General features: G+C 48.1%; 2 protein-coding genes across 2 annotated transcripts; both read right to left on the bottom strand.

Moving 5' to 3' along the window:
* Positions 1 to 1,458: 1,458 nt before the first annotated feature.
* Positions 1,459 to 8,325, bottom strand: LOC102384365 (alpha-1-acid glycoprotein 2). The gene is made up of 6 exons (XM_006029713.3): positions 8,129 to 8,325; positions 6,721 to 6,863; positions 5,157 to 5,230; positions 4,680 to 4,781; positions 3,127 to 3,227; positions 1,459 to 1,857 (listed from the first exon to the last, which is right to left on the bottom strand). The coding sequence occupies exons 1-6, from the start codon at positions 8,240 to 8,242 to the stop codon at positions 1,777 to 1,779; spliced, it is 615 nt and encodes a 204-aa protein (XP_006029775.1). The 5' UTR covers positions 8,243 to 8,325; the 3' UTR covers positions 1,459 to 1,776.
* Positions 8,326 to 9,950: 1,625 nt separating this feature from the next.
* On the bottom strand, positions 9,951 to 19,452 carry LOC102388122 (alpha-1-acid glycoprotein 1-like). Its single transcript, XM_006029729.3, has 6 exons — positions 19,255 to 19,452; positions 14,059 to 14,201; positions 13,171 to 13,244; positions 12,513 to 12,614; positions 11,381 to 11,481; positions 9,951 to 10,019 (listed from the first exon to the last, which is right to left on the bottom strand). The coding sequence occupies exons 1-6, from the start codon at positions 19,366 to 19,368 to the stop codon at positions 9,951 to 9,953; spliced, it is 603 nt and encodes a 200-aa protein (XP_006029791.1). The 5' UTR covers positions 19,369 to 19,452.
* Between the last annotated feature and the right edge of the window lie 590 nt (positions 19,453 to 20,042).

Raw genomic sequence — 20,042 nt, 5'->3', positions numbered from 1 at the left:
CCGATGAACACGTTATTCTTTATTATACACAACCAGTTTATATACAGAAAAAATAAACAAAAATCTAGAGTTAATAACAAAACTAACAATTTAGATAAAGTTTGCAACTACAAAATTAGGTGGACAATTCCAGCACACTGGGTGGTCCCACTTGTGTTAAACGACCTGAATAACTAAATTCACCTCATAAGCTTCCCCCTCCCCCTCCTTAACCCAATTGACTTCCTTCTTGTGACAATCCACTTCCTATTGCAGTAAGTAGCAACATGGTTGTAGCTATGATCCACCACTAGATGGCGAAGGTGAGGCTTCTGCTGTTCTGGGGAAAGGGAGCTCCTTTAATCATTCCTGGTAACACGGTGAACCAGGCTCTGAGCAGCGGCTGCAGACGATGGGCTCCGTTTGTTTCCTTTTCTGGCAGATTGTTCTCTTGAGCAGTTTCCTTCTGAAAATACACTTACTGCAAACACTAGTGATCAAGTGTCCCCTCACACACCCATGCTGGTTTGTTTTCTCCCAGTCCACTCCTTCTCTGGGCTGTCTCCCCCTTCCACCACATGCACCCTGAGACAGGGGTTTCCCTCTGCAGGTCTCTGACTGTGGCTCGAGCCTTCCTAGCTTGGATTTCACCCCAGCGTCTTAGTCGGACACAACTCACAGCCTGGTCATTAACCCTTTAAGGGCTCTGCTGCGTCTCCCAGCACCAGCAAGCCTGCAAGCCTTGCTTACCAACCCCTCCTCATTCTTTCCCTGACACCTGTGTCCTTGGTTGCACAGCTCCAAATTTGGTGGGGAATCAGCTTCTTGTGAGATGACACAGGCTGTTCCCCGTCTTGACACCTGCTCCCTGGGCATGTTTCAGCTCGGGTCTCCCCTGGCTTGGGCTGAGCCTGTGCCCCTCTCTCCAGGGCTGGAGTATACTCCTCCTTTCCCTCCTCTGAGCCTCTGTCCTTTTTTTTCCCCTTCTTTTCCCTCCCTCAGCTTATAGCTCAGTAGCAGCCAGTCAGAATCCCTGGTTTGCAATGTGGGTTCTGGTCACAACTTAAACACTCCAATAAAAAGAATGCATTGTGCACTGCATACCCTCCTATCTGGTAAAAGCTTATGCACCCTCTGCAAAGTTATTGCCACCCTTTTCTTGCAGAGCCCTTAAGCATAGCTTACCCAATTGGCTTGCAGCCAGATGAGATTTGCGGATGTTACACAAGAAAATTAGAGGTCTCCTATTGACCAGCACAGAGGTGCTGCAGGCTTTGAAGGGCATGGCTATGAACTAGTGATTTGTCCTGAAGCACAATGATGCCACTGGGGTAAAGGTCTGATTTTTTAGTCTTCATCCCTGTTAAATGGAGGTGGAGATGCTCTGGTTTCTGGGGATTGCAATGCCTGGCTTTAGAAAACAGTAGGAGCCGGGCATAGGTTTGTCAGACACACTGGACCCAGTTACTTTGAGTCAGCTTGACCTTTATTTTAGAGCAAGGCAAGAAGAACAAAAGCATAATTCTTGAGGAAGGAGCGGAGCACGTGCGCTTCTCATGTAAGAATCTGCACGAAGTGTGAGAAGAAAGCAGCTGCTGGATGTGGCTGGCAGTGCAGAACCTGCTTTGAAGTTTAAAGGTCCAGTGCAAAGCAAACATCAGCGTTGGGAAATGGTGCCCAAGGGACCACGTGAAGAGATTTGAGAGGAGGGGTGAGCTTTAGTGGTGAAACTAGCGGGGAAAAAAGATTTGGTGCTGACATCCATTGTGGGAGTGCACCGTAGCTATGAAATGTGGGTTACTCTGCTGTTGGCTCCACTGTTGGCTCCACTTTGCTGGGGTGCTTGTCACCATCATCATCTTCCAGGGGACATATGGCCTGTGGAGACAGGGAAGGGTGAAATGTCAGTCTTGTGTAAAATGCTGTTTTGGGATTGCAGGGTTTATGTCCTGTAAAGCTTGCACTTATTCTTGGGTGGTTTAACATCCTTCTTTTTCATTCTCACACACTGAAAGGGCTGGAGAAGTCGTCTCCAGCAGGCTGTGTGGGGAGAAGCTAGGGAGGCAGAAGAGTGTGTACCAGGAGAGGGGAGATTGCAAGAGGAAACTGCTGCAGTTTTGCCTGGAGGGGTTTGCAGCAGCTGCCTCAGCAGTTATGGGCGTGGGCTGGATCATGTCTGGCCATGGGCGCTGCAGAGTCTGACTCTGTGTCTTGGTCATGGGAAACTGGTGCCTCCTGAGTCTGGGGGGGCGCCCACAGAAGCCGGCAGTGGCAGCAGGGACAGGACTGGTGAGCATTCACAGCTGCTGCTGGCAGTGTCAGCAGCAACGTAGCTGGTGAGCACCTGCAGACACTGCCAATGGTGTTGACGGCAGAGATGGCCCTGTCAGGGGGCATGTGACACTCCCCCCCTTCCCCCCCCAGTCACCTACAGTCTTGGTGGCTCTCAGACTTTGCTCTGTGGAAGTTCAGTCTAGTGACAATTGATTGTCATGGAATCGTGGCAGGAATACATTGGTGAACCTGGAGGCTGAGGGCCCCTAAGAACGGAAACCAAAAGTTTTGGACTCGGAAGGGAAAAGGCTCCCATTGCCCACTAGGGCAGTGTTCAGTGAGCTTCTCCCCACTAGAGAAGGGCAGCAGTGTGTTGACAGCAGGTTTTGGACCCCAAGACTTCAGTGTTGCGTAGGGAAAATCTGCAGAGCTCTAGGTGCTCTCACTTCACTCCCTGTCCTATTGTGGGGTTTGCTTCTTTTTCCTAACAAGTAGCACACTCACTGTTAATATCATCCTGGCCACCAGTGTCCTTCTCACTTGTTCCCAAGTCTTACATCTGCAAGTTCAGAGGCACAGCTGTCCTAGAGACTCCTGTTGTACAACACACCCCTCGACTATGTAAGTGAATGGAGAAGCTCCACTGTGGTTATCACAGGGACACCATATGATGGGAAGCTGAGCAGTTCTGCTTCGGTTTGGTGAAGCAGATGCCGTACTGGCCAGTTTAGCATTCTGGGCTCCCCCTGATCATATTAAGCCATATTTGAGAGACAAGGGTTGAGCATTCATTTCTGTTCTAGCTCCTATGGATGTTTCTGTGGTTTGAAAGAGGGTTAGCAAATAGCATTGGAATAACTATCCACTCTGTACCTCTGCTGTCGTATAGTACATGTCGTCTTCGGTAAATCCAAGGCAAGCCGCTTGAGCTTTGAATTCTTCCAGGTGTTCTTTGCTCACATTTTGGGACCGAGCTGTTATTGAAGAGGAAAAGGGAAATAGCGGAAATCTTTGATAAAGGTATTTTAAGGAGGGCCAGGGCTGTAGGTAGGTTCTGCCTGAGACCTTCACAACAACAAAGGATAAAACACAGACCTCTGGCTCTGAAAGCCTGAACTTAGAGCAAAGGGGGCTTTCCAGGAAGTATATGTTACAGAGCAAGGGTGGTGTGTTCCTCTCTTTTTTTGGTTAGTTTGTTACATTATACATTTAGGGAAACCACCCTTCCTGTTCCCCTCCTACTTGGTGAGCTAGTGTGCTCTCTGGAGCTGACCTTGTACTATGCCCTTGCTACTGTACTGATAACCAGCTGTTTTTTAGGGAGCTGTACAGAGAAAATCTCCCTGGGAGCATCTACTTGTGTAATTAGGACGTGGGAATACAGTCCGGCACAGTTCACGCTGGAGTTCATCGCTCCTTGGCGCCGTGTTTATATGTCCTCCCAGGAGTGCAGCACAATGAGCTTGGATGGAGCAGCCCCATCTTGCAGGAGGCCTGGGGCTGCTCTGCTCTGGCTTAATGTACTGTGGAGGGGTTTGGAGCACAAGTGTGCTTCTTTGTGCCCTAGCCTGCCCTAGTCACTGTCTATACATGTGTTTTGTTGCACATATTTACTCTGCTATAGAACAGTATTTGTCCTGGACAGTACTGTCCTACAGTTGGGTTAATTAATATACTGCACCCTAATATGGATGCACGTGTATATGGTGAGGCTTTGCTGTGGAGCTAATTAATCAGTCCCACAGTAAAGTGTGCATGTAAATATATCCCCTCTAGTGTACATGAGAGGTTAAAAAAAAAAAAGTCTCCCATCCTGCATTCCTCAGTTTTCTCCACTTCTAGGCTCTTTTCTTTACCATCTTTCCTCCACGGTAGTATGAGAGGAGACTTTTCTTGTCAATGAAACATGCCTGGGAGTTGGCAGGGCTGGAGAGTGATGGTTTCCTGTGGGTCTTGAGAATGAAGACCCTTTCCATTCATATTAATTAGCAAAACTCCAGACATGACAGTTGACCCCAGGCATCTTCTGTTGAGGCCTTGCTAATGATTGGGTGCATACACCAAGCTTTGAGGAAACCAGGTGCAGCCCTAAAAGGGTTGGGTAACTACTGCCCCCCTCTTCTGTCCCAGAACCATTTCTGGAGGAGCAGAGGGGAGGGAAGAGTGGAGTTGAAGGTTAGGGTGCTGGTGCTTGGAGAAGAGGCACACAGGCTAGAGTAATGGACTGGGCCAGAGTCAGACAGACAGAGCCTGGAACCAGTCCTTGGTGTCTCACCTACAGAACAGGAATAATCAAAGCTTTTGGCCTCATGGGGTATTGTAACGCATTCCTGTTATTTTTGTAAGATACTGTGATGATCAAGTCTATGCAAGGACCTAGACAGATGGGTAATGGGGTTCCCAGATTTGGGATGGGGTATACTCACCTGAGAATGATATCCCTTTTTCAACCTGTTGAACGTGGTACATTATCAGAGTGTCGTCAAAGCTGCTCTTGAGGAGTTGCGCTGTGTCGTTTCCATAAGGCCCTTCAGGAAAACAGGTATTTAGGGGAAGAGTGGAGTATTATGACATAAACTTGCAGGGCCTTTTGCCTGTAGTCTGTGAGATGCTGTCCCTAGATGTATTCCACTCAGTTTATATGGACCTAGACAGCCCGAGAGAGGCAGATGAATGTTTTGTCATAAGAGTGTTGCAAGTGGCTTGGAAAGATTTCCCATTACCTGGTTCTGATGACTTGTAGCCCTCTGCTGTGGGATTGATTAAGGCATGGCGGGGATGGGGATTTTAAATGCCTGGGAGAACTAACTAGTGCACTTTTCTGCTCTCAACCTAAACCCAGCCTCTTTTTGGGATGCCAGATGCTTTCTGCTCCCCCCCGCCCCAGCATCTTGGATACATACCTTGAATTGTCATAGTAGAATTGCTTCTGTCAATTGTGATATAGCTTTTCTTGTCCACAATGCAACTCTCATTACTAAATGGGAAAAGAGCAAACATAGGTTAACCACTGAAGGGTGATGCTCCATGGCTTTCTCGGTTAAATTCTGCTATGAGCTAATGTGAGCTACCCTCCTGCATCAAGGAGAGCATAACAGGTAGCCTATATGAATGCATACTACTTTGTGGGGAGTAGTAGATATGCTGGAGGGTAGGGCTAGGATTTGGAGTGATCTAGACAAATGGGAGGATTGGGCAAAAAGGAATCTCATGAGGTTCAACAAGGACAAGTGTGAAGTCCTGCACTTAGGACAGAACAATCCCATACGCCAGTACAGGCTGGGGGCTGACTGGCTGGGCAGCAGCTTTGCAGAAAAGGACCTGGGAGTTACAGTGGACAATAAGCTGAATATAAGCCAGCAGTGTGCCCTTGTTGCCAAGAAGGATATTGGCATACTGGGCTGCACTGGCAGGAGTGTTGCCAGCAAGTTGAGGGAAGTGATTATTCCCCTCTATTCAGCACTGGTAAGGCCACATCTGGAGTACTGTGTTCAGTTTTGGGCTCCCCACTACAGAAACGATGTGGACAAATTGGAGAGAGTCCAGCAGAGGGCAACAAAAATCATGAGGGGGCTGGGAGACATGACTTATGAGGAAAGACTGCAGGAACTGAACTTATTTTGCCTGGAGAAGAGGGGACTTAATAGCAGCCTTCAACTGCCTGAAGTGGGGAACAAAGAGGACGGAGCTCGACTGTTCTCAGTGGTGACAGATGACAGAACAAGGAGCAACGGTCTCAAGTTGCTGCAAGAGAAGTTTAGGTTAGATATTAGGAAGTATTTTTTCACTAGGAGGGTAGTAAAAGACTGGAATAGGTCACCCAGAGAGGTGGTGGAAGCTTCATCCTTGGAGGTTTTCAAAACCCGGCTAGATAGCTTTGGCTGGGATGATCTAGTTGGGGATGGTCCTGCTTTGAGCAGGGGGTTGGAGTAGATGACCTCCTGAGGTCCCTTCCAACCCTAACTTTTGATGATCCTATGATAAAACATTAATAGTCCACCCCCCAAAATAAATCCTGGAGTTTCAGATTATGTGAGCTCTGTTCTGTTCCCAGTCTGCACAGGTACGTGCTCTTTCTCAGACATTTCATGCAGTGTTGACAGCCCTGGAGAGCTCAGGGCCCTCCCCTGACACAGAGCATGCACTTTGCACACCAGAAACGCTCAGAGGGTTTACGGTAGAAGCCAAGGCTTGGAGGATCAGGGACCGTCCTGATGGAAAGGGAGAGCTGGAACTAGGATGGTCTTCCAGTGCAGCTCCTTCTAGTGCACTACATGAGCATGACAAATTCCCTGGCTGCCTAAATGTGGCCAAGGACTTTGAGGCAAATTAGGTGAAAGGGATCTCTAGTTCTGGTGACAGGGTCAATGAAAATCCCTTGCAGCCTGTGCCTATTCAGGGAAAATGTTAGTATAAATAGTTAGACATGACTAAGGGTGTTGGAAGGGCCTGTGTTATTGCTCTTACAATCTCATGACTTGTATTACTTGGAGCTCATCCTCATGTTTGCCCGGGTAAAAGAAAAAATAGGCATTCTTCAGCAGTTCCATTTCCCTCTGGTGAGGTTTGTAGTGTGAAGCCCCAACAATGTAGAACCATTTCCCCAGCGCCTATGAAAATGAGGTGAGAGAAAGAAATGAATTATCAGGAGATGCACAAAAGCCTTGTGCTCTGTGTGTATTCACCTTTTGCTTGTTTGCATTACATGAGCACATCCTGATCCCAGATGGGAGTAACGAGTGGGAACGCACGGTGTAGGCACACAGGACAGGTCCATCCTGGTGTTTTTAATCTACATTGGACCCTTTTTGGGTAATGTTCGGTTTGTTTTGATCATCCTTTTCTTATGCCCGATACTGTTAGTCTTTGCTAGGGTGTTGAGTTAAAACTTCCCTTGACATAGGATTTAACTGTCACAGCTACAAGCTGCTGCTTATTTAATCAGAGCCCTGTTTGCAACTTTACTCTGTGCAGGAGAACACCCACCTCATACCCCCACACCACAGATGATCTGCCTTGTTTCTGGGGAAAAAAGGTGGAAGCTCCCTGAGGTAGCCCACCTTGTCTTCCTTTCCCCTAATGTACCTGCCTCAGGGAGCAGCTCATGCACAGGGACGAGTGCACAGGCTCCACTAGCTGTGCCAGGCTTCTTGACATTGCTTGCACACTGCTTAGGTCTTGTTTGGATGACAACTATGGGCACCCATTGGCATGCGCTCTTCTGGAGCGATGGCCTGGGAAGGGGAATCAGAGGTAGTGGGGATAGCAGACAGGGAGACAAGCCAGTGAAAAAACTGCTCCAAAAGAGAAAAGGTAGAGGGAGAGCAGGGAAGGGTTGTAAAGGTGAGTGGCAGAAAAGTGAAGTGCCAGAGGAAACGGGAGACCCAGTGGTAGCAGGGCTGTGATGTGGTGCACGGTGTGGGTGGGGAGCCTTAGTGGAGATCTTGAGCACAAGAAGTGTCAAGAAGAAGAGGTTGCTGTGTGGGCTGAAAGTTGTATTGCCCATTTTTTGGGGTTGGGATGTGACCTGGAGCTTCCTTTGCTTGGGAAACATAAAGCAGGGCTGGGCAGGGCACTAGAAAACATTCTCCAGGGGAGAATCCTGGGTTGGCCGAGGGATGTGGAGTCAGGGTCTGGCAAGTACTTGGCTGCCTATCTAGTCTCTGTGGGCAGGGTCACAGCTGCACCACTTGCATTGGTGTTCTGGGATCTAGGTGAGCAGATTGTCATTGTTTGGGTCTGCTAAATGGTCCTCTTGTCTGGGCTTAAATATCTCAGACCACGTACTATATAGTCTTCCCCATACACAGTCCACATGTCTTGTATAGAAAACAGCTGGCAGAAATGTGGCCCTTCAGAGAAGGGCTTCTCTTACCTTGGAAACTGTAGCATCATCAAGAGTTTCTGGAACAAGAGGTTCACAGTCCAGAGGTTTAGCGTTGAGGAGATGGGCCAAGCCAAGAAGAAGAGCAATACAGGCCAGTGCCATAGTTTCTATCTGAAGGGTGGTGAGAAGCAGGAGAGTCCAAACCACTGCCTGAAGCTGCTCGACTGAATGCAGATAGCAGTTTTTAGAGGTATTTGTAGCTGAAAATCTGTGATTTCCCAAACATGCCCATAAATGCTTGGATTAGTTACTGTAATACTCTGTTTGCTTATGGATGAAGCAAGGAAAGGTGACCTTTGTAAATAAATCACTCAGTTCGTTGTTCCCTGAGTCCTAGTGTATATATTAGTGTTTCGTGTATTGGTGAGGACACAGGTATTTTTCCATCACTTGAAACTTAGAACCCATTCATATGCATCACCCAGAGAGCTGATGACAGATAATTTTGTTGAGATTATCTTTTTTTCTGTTCACATTGACCTTGATTATGTTTCCATTACAGCTGATATAAGCATAGCATTAATTTGTACTTCAAATTAAATGGCTTGTGCTCTGAGTACAGGTTGTGATCCTCCATGTGGAGGCAGTCCTTGTCCTAATAAGGGTCAAATGTGGATTTTCCCAAAAGTTGTGACACAGTGGGAGTGCAAGGATGCCCCCCCTCGCCTCCTCCCAGTTGTGATGCCCTTTCTTGTAGGATCCCTTATGACTCCAATATGCTCTGATCCTGCAGGTGTTTTGCATGGGGGCACAGCTGAGGTGGTTTGTGTGGCTTTCCAGGGATGTTTGCAGGAACAAGCTCTAGTCTGAAGCCAACCATTAGTTTTAAAGCCAAGATTTTGTAAATGTCCTGAACACATGGATTGGTTTCTTTTCCATTTCTGTCCCCTGAGTGAGGATGAGAGATGCTGAGAGCACACAGAGTGAAGGGAAAGCATCTTGGAGTCAGCAGTTCCCTTTGCAGCTCCTCTCTTGGCTGACATGTCAGGGGCTGAAGTGCTGGGGCTCGCTCTGGGTCCTGCTGAGACCAAAAGAAAGGAGCATTTCCTTTGCCATGTAAAGGAAGTGGGATCAGGCCCGCCAGGGAGTTTCACTGTTGCTGCAGTGCCAAGTGCCTGTGTAGGGGGGCAGAGGTGAAAGGGCAGGTTGTAGCGAACAGCAAGAATAGCAACTTGCTTGGTTCATATTGGGGCTGTAATTTTGATCCGTGCCCAGCCTCTTCCACCTCCTTTTTGCTATGCAAGAAAATTAGAGGTCTCCCATTGACCAGCACAGAGATGCTGCAGGCTTTGAAGGGCATGGTCACTAACCAGTGACTTGTCCTGAAGCACAATGATGCCACTGGGGTAAAGGTCTGATTTTTAGTCTTCATCCCTGTTAAATGGAGGTGGAGATGCTCTGGTTTCTGGGGATTGCAATGCCTGGCTTTAGAAAACAGTAGGAGCCGGGCATAGGTTTGTCAGACACACTGGACCCAGTTACTTTGAGTCAGCTTGACCTTTATTTTAGAGCAAGGCAAGAAGAACAAAAGCATAATTCTTGAGGAAGGAGCGGAGCACGTGCGCGTCTCGTGTAAGAATCTGCACGAAGTGTGAGAAGAAAGCAGCTGCTGGATGTGGCTGGCAGTGCAGAACGTGCTTTGAAGTTTAAAGGTCCAGTGGAAAACAAACATCTGTGTTGGGAAACGGTGTCCAAGGGACCATGTGAAGAGATTTGAGAGGAGGATGAGCTTTAATGCAAGACTAGTTGGGGAAAAAAGATTTGGTGCAGACATCCATTGTGGGAGGACAGTGTAGCTGTGAAATGTGGGTTACTCTGCTGTTGGCTCCACTTTGCTGGGGTGCTTGTCATTGTCATCGTCTTCCAGGGGACATATGGCCTGTGGAGACGGGGAAGGGTGAAATGTCAGTCTTGTGTAAAATGCTGTTTTTGGACTGCAGGGTTTATGCCCTGTAAAGCTTGCACTTGATTCTTGGGTGGTTTAAAATCCTTCATTTTTATTCTCTCACACTGAAATGGCCGGAGAAGTCGTCTCCAGCAGGCTGTGTGGGGAGAAGCTAGGGAGGCAGAAGTGTATGTACCAGGAGAGGGGAGATTGCAAGAGGGAACTGCTGCAGTTTTGCCTGGAGGGGTTTGCAGTTTCCTACCATTAAGCCGACATGGGCTGGCAGCACCTATGACAGACATGTGGGAGAAAGGGCTGCCTCAGCAGTTATGGGCGTGGGCTGGATCATGTCTGGCCACGGGCGCTGCAGAGTCTATCTCTGTGTCTTGGTCATGGGAGACTGGTGCCTCCTGAGTCTGGGGGTCGCCCACAGAAGCTGGCAGTCAGGGGAGGGACGGGACTGGTGAGCATCTGCAGATGCTGCTGGCAGTGTCAGTAGCAATGGAGCTGGTGAGTATGTGCAGACACCGCCGGCAGCGAGGATGGAGCTGGTGAGCACCCATAGACGCCGCCAGTGGTGTTGACGGCAGGGACGCCCCTGTCAGGGGGCATGTGCCCCCCCCGTCAGTCACCTATGGTCTTGGTGGCTCTCAGGCTTTGCTCTGCAGAAGTTCACTCTAGTGACAATTGGTTGTCATGGAATCGTGGCAGGAATACATTGGTGATCCTGGAGGCTGAGGGCCCCTAAGAACAGAAACCATAAGTTTTGGACTCGGAAGGGAAAAGGCTCCCATTCCCCACTAGGGCAGTGTTCAGTGAGCTTCTCCCCACTAGAGAAGGGCAGCAGTGTGTGGACAGCAAGTTTTGGACCCCAAGTCTTCAGTGTTGCATGGGGAAAGAGCCTGCAGAGCTCTAGGTGCTCTCACTTCACTCCCTGTCCTACCGTGGGGTTTGCTTCTTTCTTTTTCCTGAGTAGCACACTCGCTGTTAATATCATCCTGGCCACCAGCGTCCTTCTTACTTGTCCCCAAGTCTTACACCTGGAAGTTCAGAGGCACATCTATCCTAGAGACTCCTGTTGTACAACACACCCCTCGACTATGTAAGCGAATGGAGAAGCTCCACTGTGGTTATCACAGGGGCACCATATGACGGGAAGCTGAGCAGTTCTGCTTCGGTTCAGTCACGCATATGCTGTACTGGCCAGTTTAGCATTGTGGGCTCCCCCTAATGATTTTTAAGCTGTTTTTGAGGGGTAATGGTTGAGTGTTCATTTTTGTTCCAGCTCCTATGAATGTTTCTGTGGTTTGAAAGAGGGTTAGCAAATAGCATTGGAATAACTATCCACTCTGTACCTCTGCTGTCGTATAGTACATGTCGTCTTCGGTAAATCCAAGGCAAGCCGCTCGAGCTTTAAATTCTTCCAGTTGTTCTTTGCTCACGTTTTGGGACCGAGCTGTTATTGAAGAGGAAATGAGAAATAGCAGAAACCCTTATACAGGCCTATTTTAAGAAGGGCCAAGGCTGTAGGTAGGTTCTGCCTTGAGACCTTCACAAGAACAAAGGATAAAACCCCGGACCTGTTGCTTCTAAAGTCTGAACTTAGAGCAAAGGGGGCTTTTCAGGAAGTGTTGGGAATCGTATGTGTATGTGGTGTAGCACAAAACTGGTGTGTTCCTTCCTTCTTTGGTAAGATCCTTACATTATACATTTAGGAAAACCACCCTTCCTTTTCTCCTAGTACTTGGTGAGCTAGTGTGCTCTTTGTTGCTGACCTTGTTCTATGTCTTTGCTACTATGCACTTAGCCAGCTGTTGTCTTGGCGGCAGTATGGAGAGGATCTCCCTCTATCCTGCATGAGTGTTAGAAAAGTCTCCCATCCTACTTCCCTTCGTTTTCTCCATTTCTGCGCTCTCCTTTACAACTGCGACAGAGAAGGTAGGAGAGGAGACTTGTCTATGAAATTTCTCTGGGAGTTGGCGGTGCTGGAGACTGATGGTTTACAGCGGGTCTTGAGAATCAAAAGTCTTCCCTTTCCTATTAAACATTAAACCTCCAGACATGATAGTTAACCTCAAAGCTTTTTGCTAACGATTGGGTACTCACACCAACCTTTGAAGAAATCAGGTGCAATCCTAAATGGATTGGGTAGCTACTGTCCCTCTCTTCCCCTGGTTTTGGAGTCCTTTTTGGAGGAGGAGCAGAGGGGAAGGAAGAGGGGGGTTGAAGTTTAGGGTGCTGGTGCTTGGGGAAGAGAGACACAGGGTAGAGTAAGTGGCTGGGCCAGAGTCAGACAGACAGAGCCCGGAACCAATCCTTGGTGTCTCATCTACAAAACAGGAATAATCAAACCTGTTTATCTCATGGCATATTGTAACAAATTCCTGTTATTTTTGTAAGATGTGTGGATACTGTGGTGATCAAGTCTATGCTAGGACCGAGACAGATGGGGAAGGACTTCCCAGATTTGGGATGGGGTTTACTCACCTGAGAGTGATATCCCTTTTTCAACATTTTGAATGTGGTACATTATCAAACTGTCCTCGAAGTTGCTGTGGAGGATTTGCGCTGTGCCATTTTCACGAGGCCCTTCAGGAAAACAGGTATTAGGGGAACAGTGAAGTAGTATGACATAAACCTGCAGGGCCTTTTGCCTGTTGTCTGTGATTAGAGATGCTGCCTTTACATGTAAAAGGCACAGTTCACGTGGACCTACAAGCTCATGTTTAAGCATGGCTGGACAGACTGTTGTGGTTGCATCAACCCCATTAGCACTAGCAGGCTAAACCTTGATGAAAAGTGCGTTAGCTGGTACCATAATGGTCATGTGGCAGTGGTACTGATGTACTCGATGTAGAAATTTTCCCCCTCAGGCCATGACTCTGGGTGAGTAGACGGCCCGCGAGAGGCAGACGAATGCTTTGTCATTAGAATATTGCAAAAGGCTAGAAATTATTTCCTGCTCCCTGGGTTTGGATGACTTGCAGCACTCTGCTGTGGGATTGATAAATGCATGGTGGAAATGGGGAGTTAAAATGCCTGGCAGAAGTAACCTGTGCACTTTTCTGCTCTCAACCTGAATCTAGGCTCTCTTTGGGATGTCAGATGCCTTTTGCTTTTCCCCCTAGCATCTTTGGGTCGTTACCTTTTATTGTTATTGTAGAATTGCTTCTGTCTATTGTGACATAAATGTCCTTGTCCACAATGCAACTCTCATTGCTAAATGGAAAAAGAGCAAATAGGTTAACCACTGAAGGGTGATGATCTATGGCAGGGGTGGGCAAAATGCGGCCCGTGGGCTGTATGCGGCCATCCAGGCCATTCTATGTGGCCCGCGGGGCCCCTAAAAAATGTAGAAAATTAATATTTATCTGCCCCTGGCTGCCTGTTGTGCGGCCCTCGATGGCTTGCCAAAACTCAGTAAGCGGCCCTCCGCCCAAAATAATTGCCTGCCTCTGCTCTATATCTTTCTAGGTTACGTTCTGCTTTTAGCCCATGTGAACTACCTGTCTGCATTGAGGAGAGCATGGCACATGGCCTTTTTGAGTGCATAAAACATTAATAGCCTGCCCCTCTCCCCCAAATAAATCGGGTAGTTTCAGGTTATTTGAGTTCAGACTTCTGTTGCGGACCAGCACAGGTACGTGCTCTTTCTCGGAGCATTTGATGCAGCGCTGAGAGGCCTTGAGAGCTCAGGCCCCTCTCCTGACACAGGGCGTACACTTTACATATCAGAAATACTCAAGTGTGATTACAGCAGAACCCGAGGCTTGGATGATCAGGGACCCGAGAAGTGGAGTTTCTTCAAGTGTAGCCCCTTCTAGTAGACTATATGGGCATGATATGCCCCCCACCCCCCGGCTGCTTGAATGTGGTCAGGGACCTTGAGGCAATATAAGCAAGTGGGATCTCTAGTTTTAGTTAACAGTGACGGTGAGAATCCCTTGCACCCAGGACCTATTCAGGGAAAATATTAGTATAAATAGCGGCACACAAGTGAGGGTGTTGGGAGGGCCCGTGTTAATGCTCTTACATTCTCATGACTTCTGTGACTTGGAGCTCATCGTTGTGTTTGCCCTGGAAGAAGTAATAATAAGTGTTCTTTAGCACTTCCATTTCCTTCTGGTGAGGTTTGTAGTGTGAAGCTCCAACAATGTAGAACCATTTCCCCAGAGCCTATGAAAGTGAGGAGAGAAAGAAATGAATTATTAGGGGATACACAGAAGCCTTGAGGTGTGTGAATATTCACCTTGTTCTTGTTTGCATTACGTTAGCACATAATGATCCCAGTTGGGAGTAACAAGTGGGTAGACTCTGTGTAGGCACATGGAAAGACAGGTCCATTCTGAAGATCTTAGTCTACATTGGACCCTTTTTTGGGTAACGTTCAGTTTCTTTTGATCACACTTTTCTTATGCTCAGTGCTGTTAGTCTTTGCTAGGGTGTGGAGGGAAAACTTTCCTTGACAGAGGATTAAACTGTCAAAACTACAACCTGCTGCTTATTTTATCAGAGCCCTGTTTGCAACTGTACCCTCTGCAGAAAAACCCCTCATCTATATAGAATCATAGAAAATTAGGATTAGAAGGGACCTCAGGAGTCATCGAGTCCAACCCACCCACTTGAAGTAGGACCATCCCCAACTAGATCATCCTTGCCCAGGCTTTTTTTAGCCATGTTGTAAAAACCTTCACAAATGGAGGTTCCACCACCACTCTGGGTAACCTGTTCCAGTGCTTTACTACCCTCCTAGTGAGGACCCTTTTTTTTCTAATATCTGACCTAAACTTCCCTTGCTACAACTTGAGACCATTGCTCCTTGTTCTGTCATCTGCCACCACCAAGAACAGTCCAGCTCCATCCTCTTTGGAGCCACCCTGCAGGGAGTTGAAGGCTATTCAATTCCTCTCAGTCTTCTTTTCTCCAGACTAAGTAAGCCCAGTTTCCCCAGCTTGTCCTTACAAGTCATGTGCCCCCGCCCCATAACCGTTTTCATTGCCCTCTGCTGGACTCCCCAATTAGCCACATCCTTTCCCTAGTGGGAGGTCCAAAACTGGACAAAGTACTCCAGGTGTGGCATCACTGTGCTGAATACAGGGGAATAATTACTTCCCTTGACCTGCTGGCAAAGCTCCTACTAATACAGCCCATTATGCCATTAGCTTATATTCAGCTTATTGTCCACTGTAATCTACAGGTCTTTTTCTGCAGACCTGGTGCCTAGTCAGTCGGTCCCCATCCTGCACTGGTGTGCTGGATTGTTCGTTCTGTCCTAAGTACAGGACTTTGCAATTCTCCTTATTGAATCTCATGAGATTTCTTTTGGTTCAAACCTCCAATTTCTTGAGATCTCTCTGAATCCTAGCCTTACTCTCCCATGATCTACTATTCCCCCCTGCTTTGTGTTATCTGCAGACTTACTGAGGGTGTAGTCCATCTTATCTTTCAGGTCATTGATGAACATATTGAACAAAACCAGCCCAGGGTGGACCCCAGGGGCACTCCGATTGGTTTCAGCTGCCAACTACACATTGAACCGTAAGTTGATGATCCAGCCAATTTTCTATTCACCTTACTATCCATTCATCCAACCAGTACTTCCTTAGCTTGCTTGTGAGAATCTTGTGGGAGACAGTATCAAAAGCCTTTCTAAAGTCAAGGTATATATTTTTCTGTGTCCACAGAGCCAGTTAGCTCATCATACAAGGCAATCCAGTTGGTCAGGCATGACTTGATCTTGGTAAATCCATACTGACTGTCCCTAATCCCCACCTTCTTCTCCAAGTGCTTAGAAATAGATTTTTTTAGGATCTGTTCCATGAGATTTTCAGGGACTGAGGTCAGGCTAACTAGCCTGTAGATCCCTAGGTCCTCCTTCTTCCCTTTCTTAAAGATGGGCACTATATTTGCCCTTTTTCAGTCATCTGGGACCTCTCCCAATTGCTACAAGTTTTCAAAGATAATGGCCAGCAGTTCTGCAATCACATTGGCCAACTCCCTCAGCCCTCTTGGGTGCATCGTGTCTGGGCCCGTGGACTTGTACACATCCAGCTTTTCTCAATAGTCCCTAACCTGTTTCTTTACCATTGCTGGCTGCTCACCTCCTCCCCAAACTGTGCTGCCAGGTGCAGTAGTCTGGGAGCTGACCTTACCTGTTAAGACTGAGGTGAAAAAGGCATTGAGCACTTCAGCCTTTTCCTCATCCTCTGTTATTAGGTTGCCTCCCTCATGCAGTAAGGGACCCACACTTTCTCTGATATTCCTCATGTTGCTGACTTACTTGTAGAAACCCTCCTCGTTACCCTTAACATCCCTTGCTAGCTGCAACTCCAATAGCACTTTAGCTTCCTGATTTCATCCCTGCATGTCCAAGCACTACTCTTATACTCCTCCCTAGTTTGCCCAAGTTTCCACTTCTTGTAAGCTTCTGTTTTGTGTTTTAATTTTCTGATGAGTTCCCTGCTAAGCCAAGCTGGTCTTCTGCCATACTTGCCAGTCTTTGTGTGCATTGGGATGTTGCATTCCTGTGACCTCAGCAAGGGTCCTTTAGAGTACAGCCAGCTCTTCTGGACTCCTTTCTCCCTCAGACAGGCCTCCCAGGGGAGCCTGACCATCAGTTCCCTAAATGAGTCAAAGACTGTTTTTCCTTACTCCGCTGCTCTCCTCCCTTCCTTTCCTCAGGTTCCTGAACTCAGTCATTTTGGGGTCATTGCTGCCCAAATTGCCATCCACTACTACATTCTCCGCCAATTCTTCCCTGTTTGTGAGCAGCAAGTCAAGAAGAGCCTGGCCCCTAGTTGGCCTGTCCAACACCTGCACCCGGATGGTGTCCCTAACACTCTTCAAAAACTTTCTGGGTTGCTTGTGCACTGCTGTATTTGCCCTTCCAGCAGATGTGAGAGTGATTGAAATCCCCCACGAGAACCAGGCCCTGTGATTGGGAAACTTCTACTAGCTGTTTGAAGAAGGCCTCATCTACCTTGTCTGATGGTCTATAGCAGACCCCCCACTCCTATTGCTGTCCTCTCTCACCCTGATCCAGAGACTTTAAACAAACCTATCTCCACTTTGATATTGGAGCTCTGAGCAATCGTATGGCTCTTTTACATACAGTGCAACTCCTCCCCTTCTCCCCTGCCTGCTCTTCTTGAACAGTTTCTACCCATCCATGACAGTGCTCCAGTCATGCGAGCTCCCATCAAGTCTTTGTTATATTCCAGTCATGTCACAGGTCCGTGACTGTGCAAGGACTTCTAGTTCTTTCTGCTTGTTTCCCAGGCTCTGTGCATTTGTGCACAGACACCTGAGGTAGGTAACTAGCTGATGAGAAGGCCTCCCCTGTTGCCCCATCCTGCTTATACTTCCTCCAGGCCACCCACTTGCCCACTTACCTCAGGGCTTTGGTCTCCATCCCCTGGCAACCTAATTTAAAGCCCTCCTTACTAGGTTAGTGAGCCTGTCTGCAAATATGCTCTTCCCTTTCTTGTCAGGTGTATCCCACCTCTTCCTAGCAATCGTTCTTCTTGGAACAACATCCTGTGGTCAAAGAAATCAAAGTCCTGCTTGGCAACACCATCTGGATAGCCATGGCTTGATCTGCAGGATGTCTGCTCTTGTCTTGGGCTTTCCTTTTGACCATAAGGATCAAGGAGAACACCACCGGAGGCTCTGTGCCCTTCACCTTTGCACCCAGAGCTCTGTAGTCACTTTTGATCTGCTCAAAGTCACTCCTGGCAGTATCATTGGTGCCACATGGATGTACAGCATGGGGTAGTAGTCAGAGGGCTGGATAAGTATTGGAAATCGCTCTATGACATCTCGGATCCAGGCTCCGGGCAAGCAGCAGACCTCCTGAGATAGCAGGTCAGGCAGGCAGAAGGACTCCTCCATGCTCCGTAGGAGGGAATCTCCAAACACTTACCACCCATCTCTTCCTCTTGGTGGCAGCCATCTTGATCCTACCAACCTTGGGGATGCCTGGCCTGGCTTCTTCCAGCATGGAACGTCCTTCTCCTTCTCTGTTGTTGGAAGGATATGCCTCACTTTCTCACTCTCCCGCTTTCCCCTAAATCCCAGGAGGACTTCAAGGGATAATATAGTGCTTCCAAGCATGAAAGGTGTCCAGCTGCTTGGGGAGGGAGGATGCCAAGGTGAGGGGTTGTCAGGTTGTGTGGAGAACCTCATATCTCCACACCACAGGTGAGCTGCCTTGTTGCTAGGGAAAAAAGGTAGAAGCTCCCCAAGTTACCCTACCTTGTCTTCCTGGTGCCTAATGTACCTGCCTGAGGGAGCAGCTCATGTGCACAGGGATGCGGGCTCCACTGGATGTGCCAGGCTTCTTGACATTGCTTGCACAGCACTTAGCTCATTTTGATGACAACTATGGACACCCCTCCATTCACTCATATGGTAGCATGTGCTTTTATGGAGGGGGTTGGACTTGATGACATACTGAGGTCCCTTCTGACCCTAACATCTATGAATCTATGATGGCCTGGGAAGGGGAATCAGAGGTAGTGGGGGTAGCAGGCAGGGAGACAAGCTGGTGAAACAAACTGGTCCAAAAGAGAAAAGGTAGAGGGAGAGCAGGGAAGGGTTGTAAAGGCGAGTGGCAGAAAAGTGAGGTGCCAGAGGAAAAAGGAGCCCTGGTGGTAGCAGGGCTGTGATGTGGTGCGTGTGTGTGTGTGTGTGGGCGGGGGGAGGTCTTCTGCCAGCTGGCACCCCCACATGCCTCTTGTTTCCTTCATGTGAGTTCACCAGCTAGTGACTGTACGTCAATGGGAAACTCAGTGGAGATCTTGAGCACAAGAAGTGTCAAGAAGAAGAGGTTGCTGTGTGGGCTGAAAGTTGTATTGCCCATTTTTTGGGGTTGGGATGTGACCTGGAGCTTCCTTTGCTTGGGAAACATAAAGCAGGGCTGGGCAGGGCACTAGAAAACATTCTCCAGGGGAGAATCCTGGGTTGGCCGAGGGATGTGGAGTCAGGGTCTGGCAAGTACTTGGCTGCCTATCTAGTCTCTGTGGGCAGGGTCACAGCTGCACCACTTGCATTGGTGTTCTGGGATCTAGGTGAGCAGATTGTCATTGTTTGGGTCTGCTAAATGGTCCTCTTGTCTGGGCTTAAATATCTCAGACCACGTACTATATAGTCTTCCCCATACACAGTCCACATGTCTTGTATAGAAAACAGCTGGCAGAAATGTGGCCCTTCAGAGAAGGGCTTCTCTTACCTTGGAAACTGTAGCATCATCAAGAGTTTCTGGAACAAGAGGTTCACAGTCCAGAGGTTTAGCGTTGAGGAGATGGGCCAAGCCAAGAAGAAGAGCAATACAGGCCAGTGCCATAGTTTCTATCTGAAGGGTGGTGAGAAGCAGGAGAGTCCAAACCACTGCCTGAAGCTGCTCGACTGAATGCAGATAGCAGTTTTTAGAGGTATTTGTAGCTGAAAATCTGTGATTTCCCAAATGTGCCCATGCCAACTCCCTCAGCCCTCTTGGGTGCATCGTGTCTGGGCCCGTGGACTTGTACACATCCAGCTTTTCTCAATAGTCCCTAACCTGTTTCTTTACCATTGCTGGCTGCTCACCTCCTCCCCAAACTGTGCTGCCAGGTGCAGTAGTCTGGGAGCTGACCTTACCTGTTAAGACTGAGGTGAAAAAGGCATTGAGCACTTCAGCCTTTTCCTCATCCTCTGTTATTAGGTTGCCTCCCTCATGCAGTAAGGGACCCACACTTTCTCTGATATTCCTCATGTTGCTGACTTACTTGTAGAAACCCTCCTCGTTACCCTTAACATCCCTTGCTAGCTGCAACTCCAATAGCACTTTAGCTTCCTGATTTCATCCCTGCATGTCCAAGCACTACTCTTATACTCCTCCCTAGTTTGCCCAAGTTTCCACTTCTTGTAAGCTTCTGTTTTGTGTTTTAATTTTCTGATGAGTTCCCTGCTAAGCCAAGCTGGTCTTCTGCCATACTTGCCAGTCTTTGTGTGCATTGGGATGTTGCATTCCTGTGACCT

The sequence above is a fragment of the Alligator sinensis genome, unplaced genomic scaffold (genome assembly GCF_000455745.1).
Source record: "Alligator sinensis unplaced genomic scaffold, ASM45574v1 scaffold388_1, whole genome shotgun sequence".
NCBI classification, from domain to species: Eukaryota; Metazoa; Chordata; order Crocodylia; family Alligatoridae; genus Alligator; species Alligator sinensis.
This window is presented reverse-complemented; position numbering and strand designations above follow the sequence as displayed.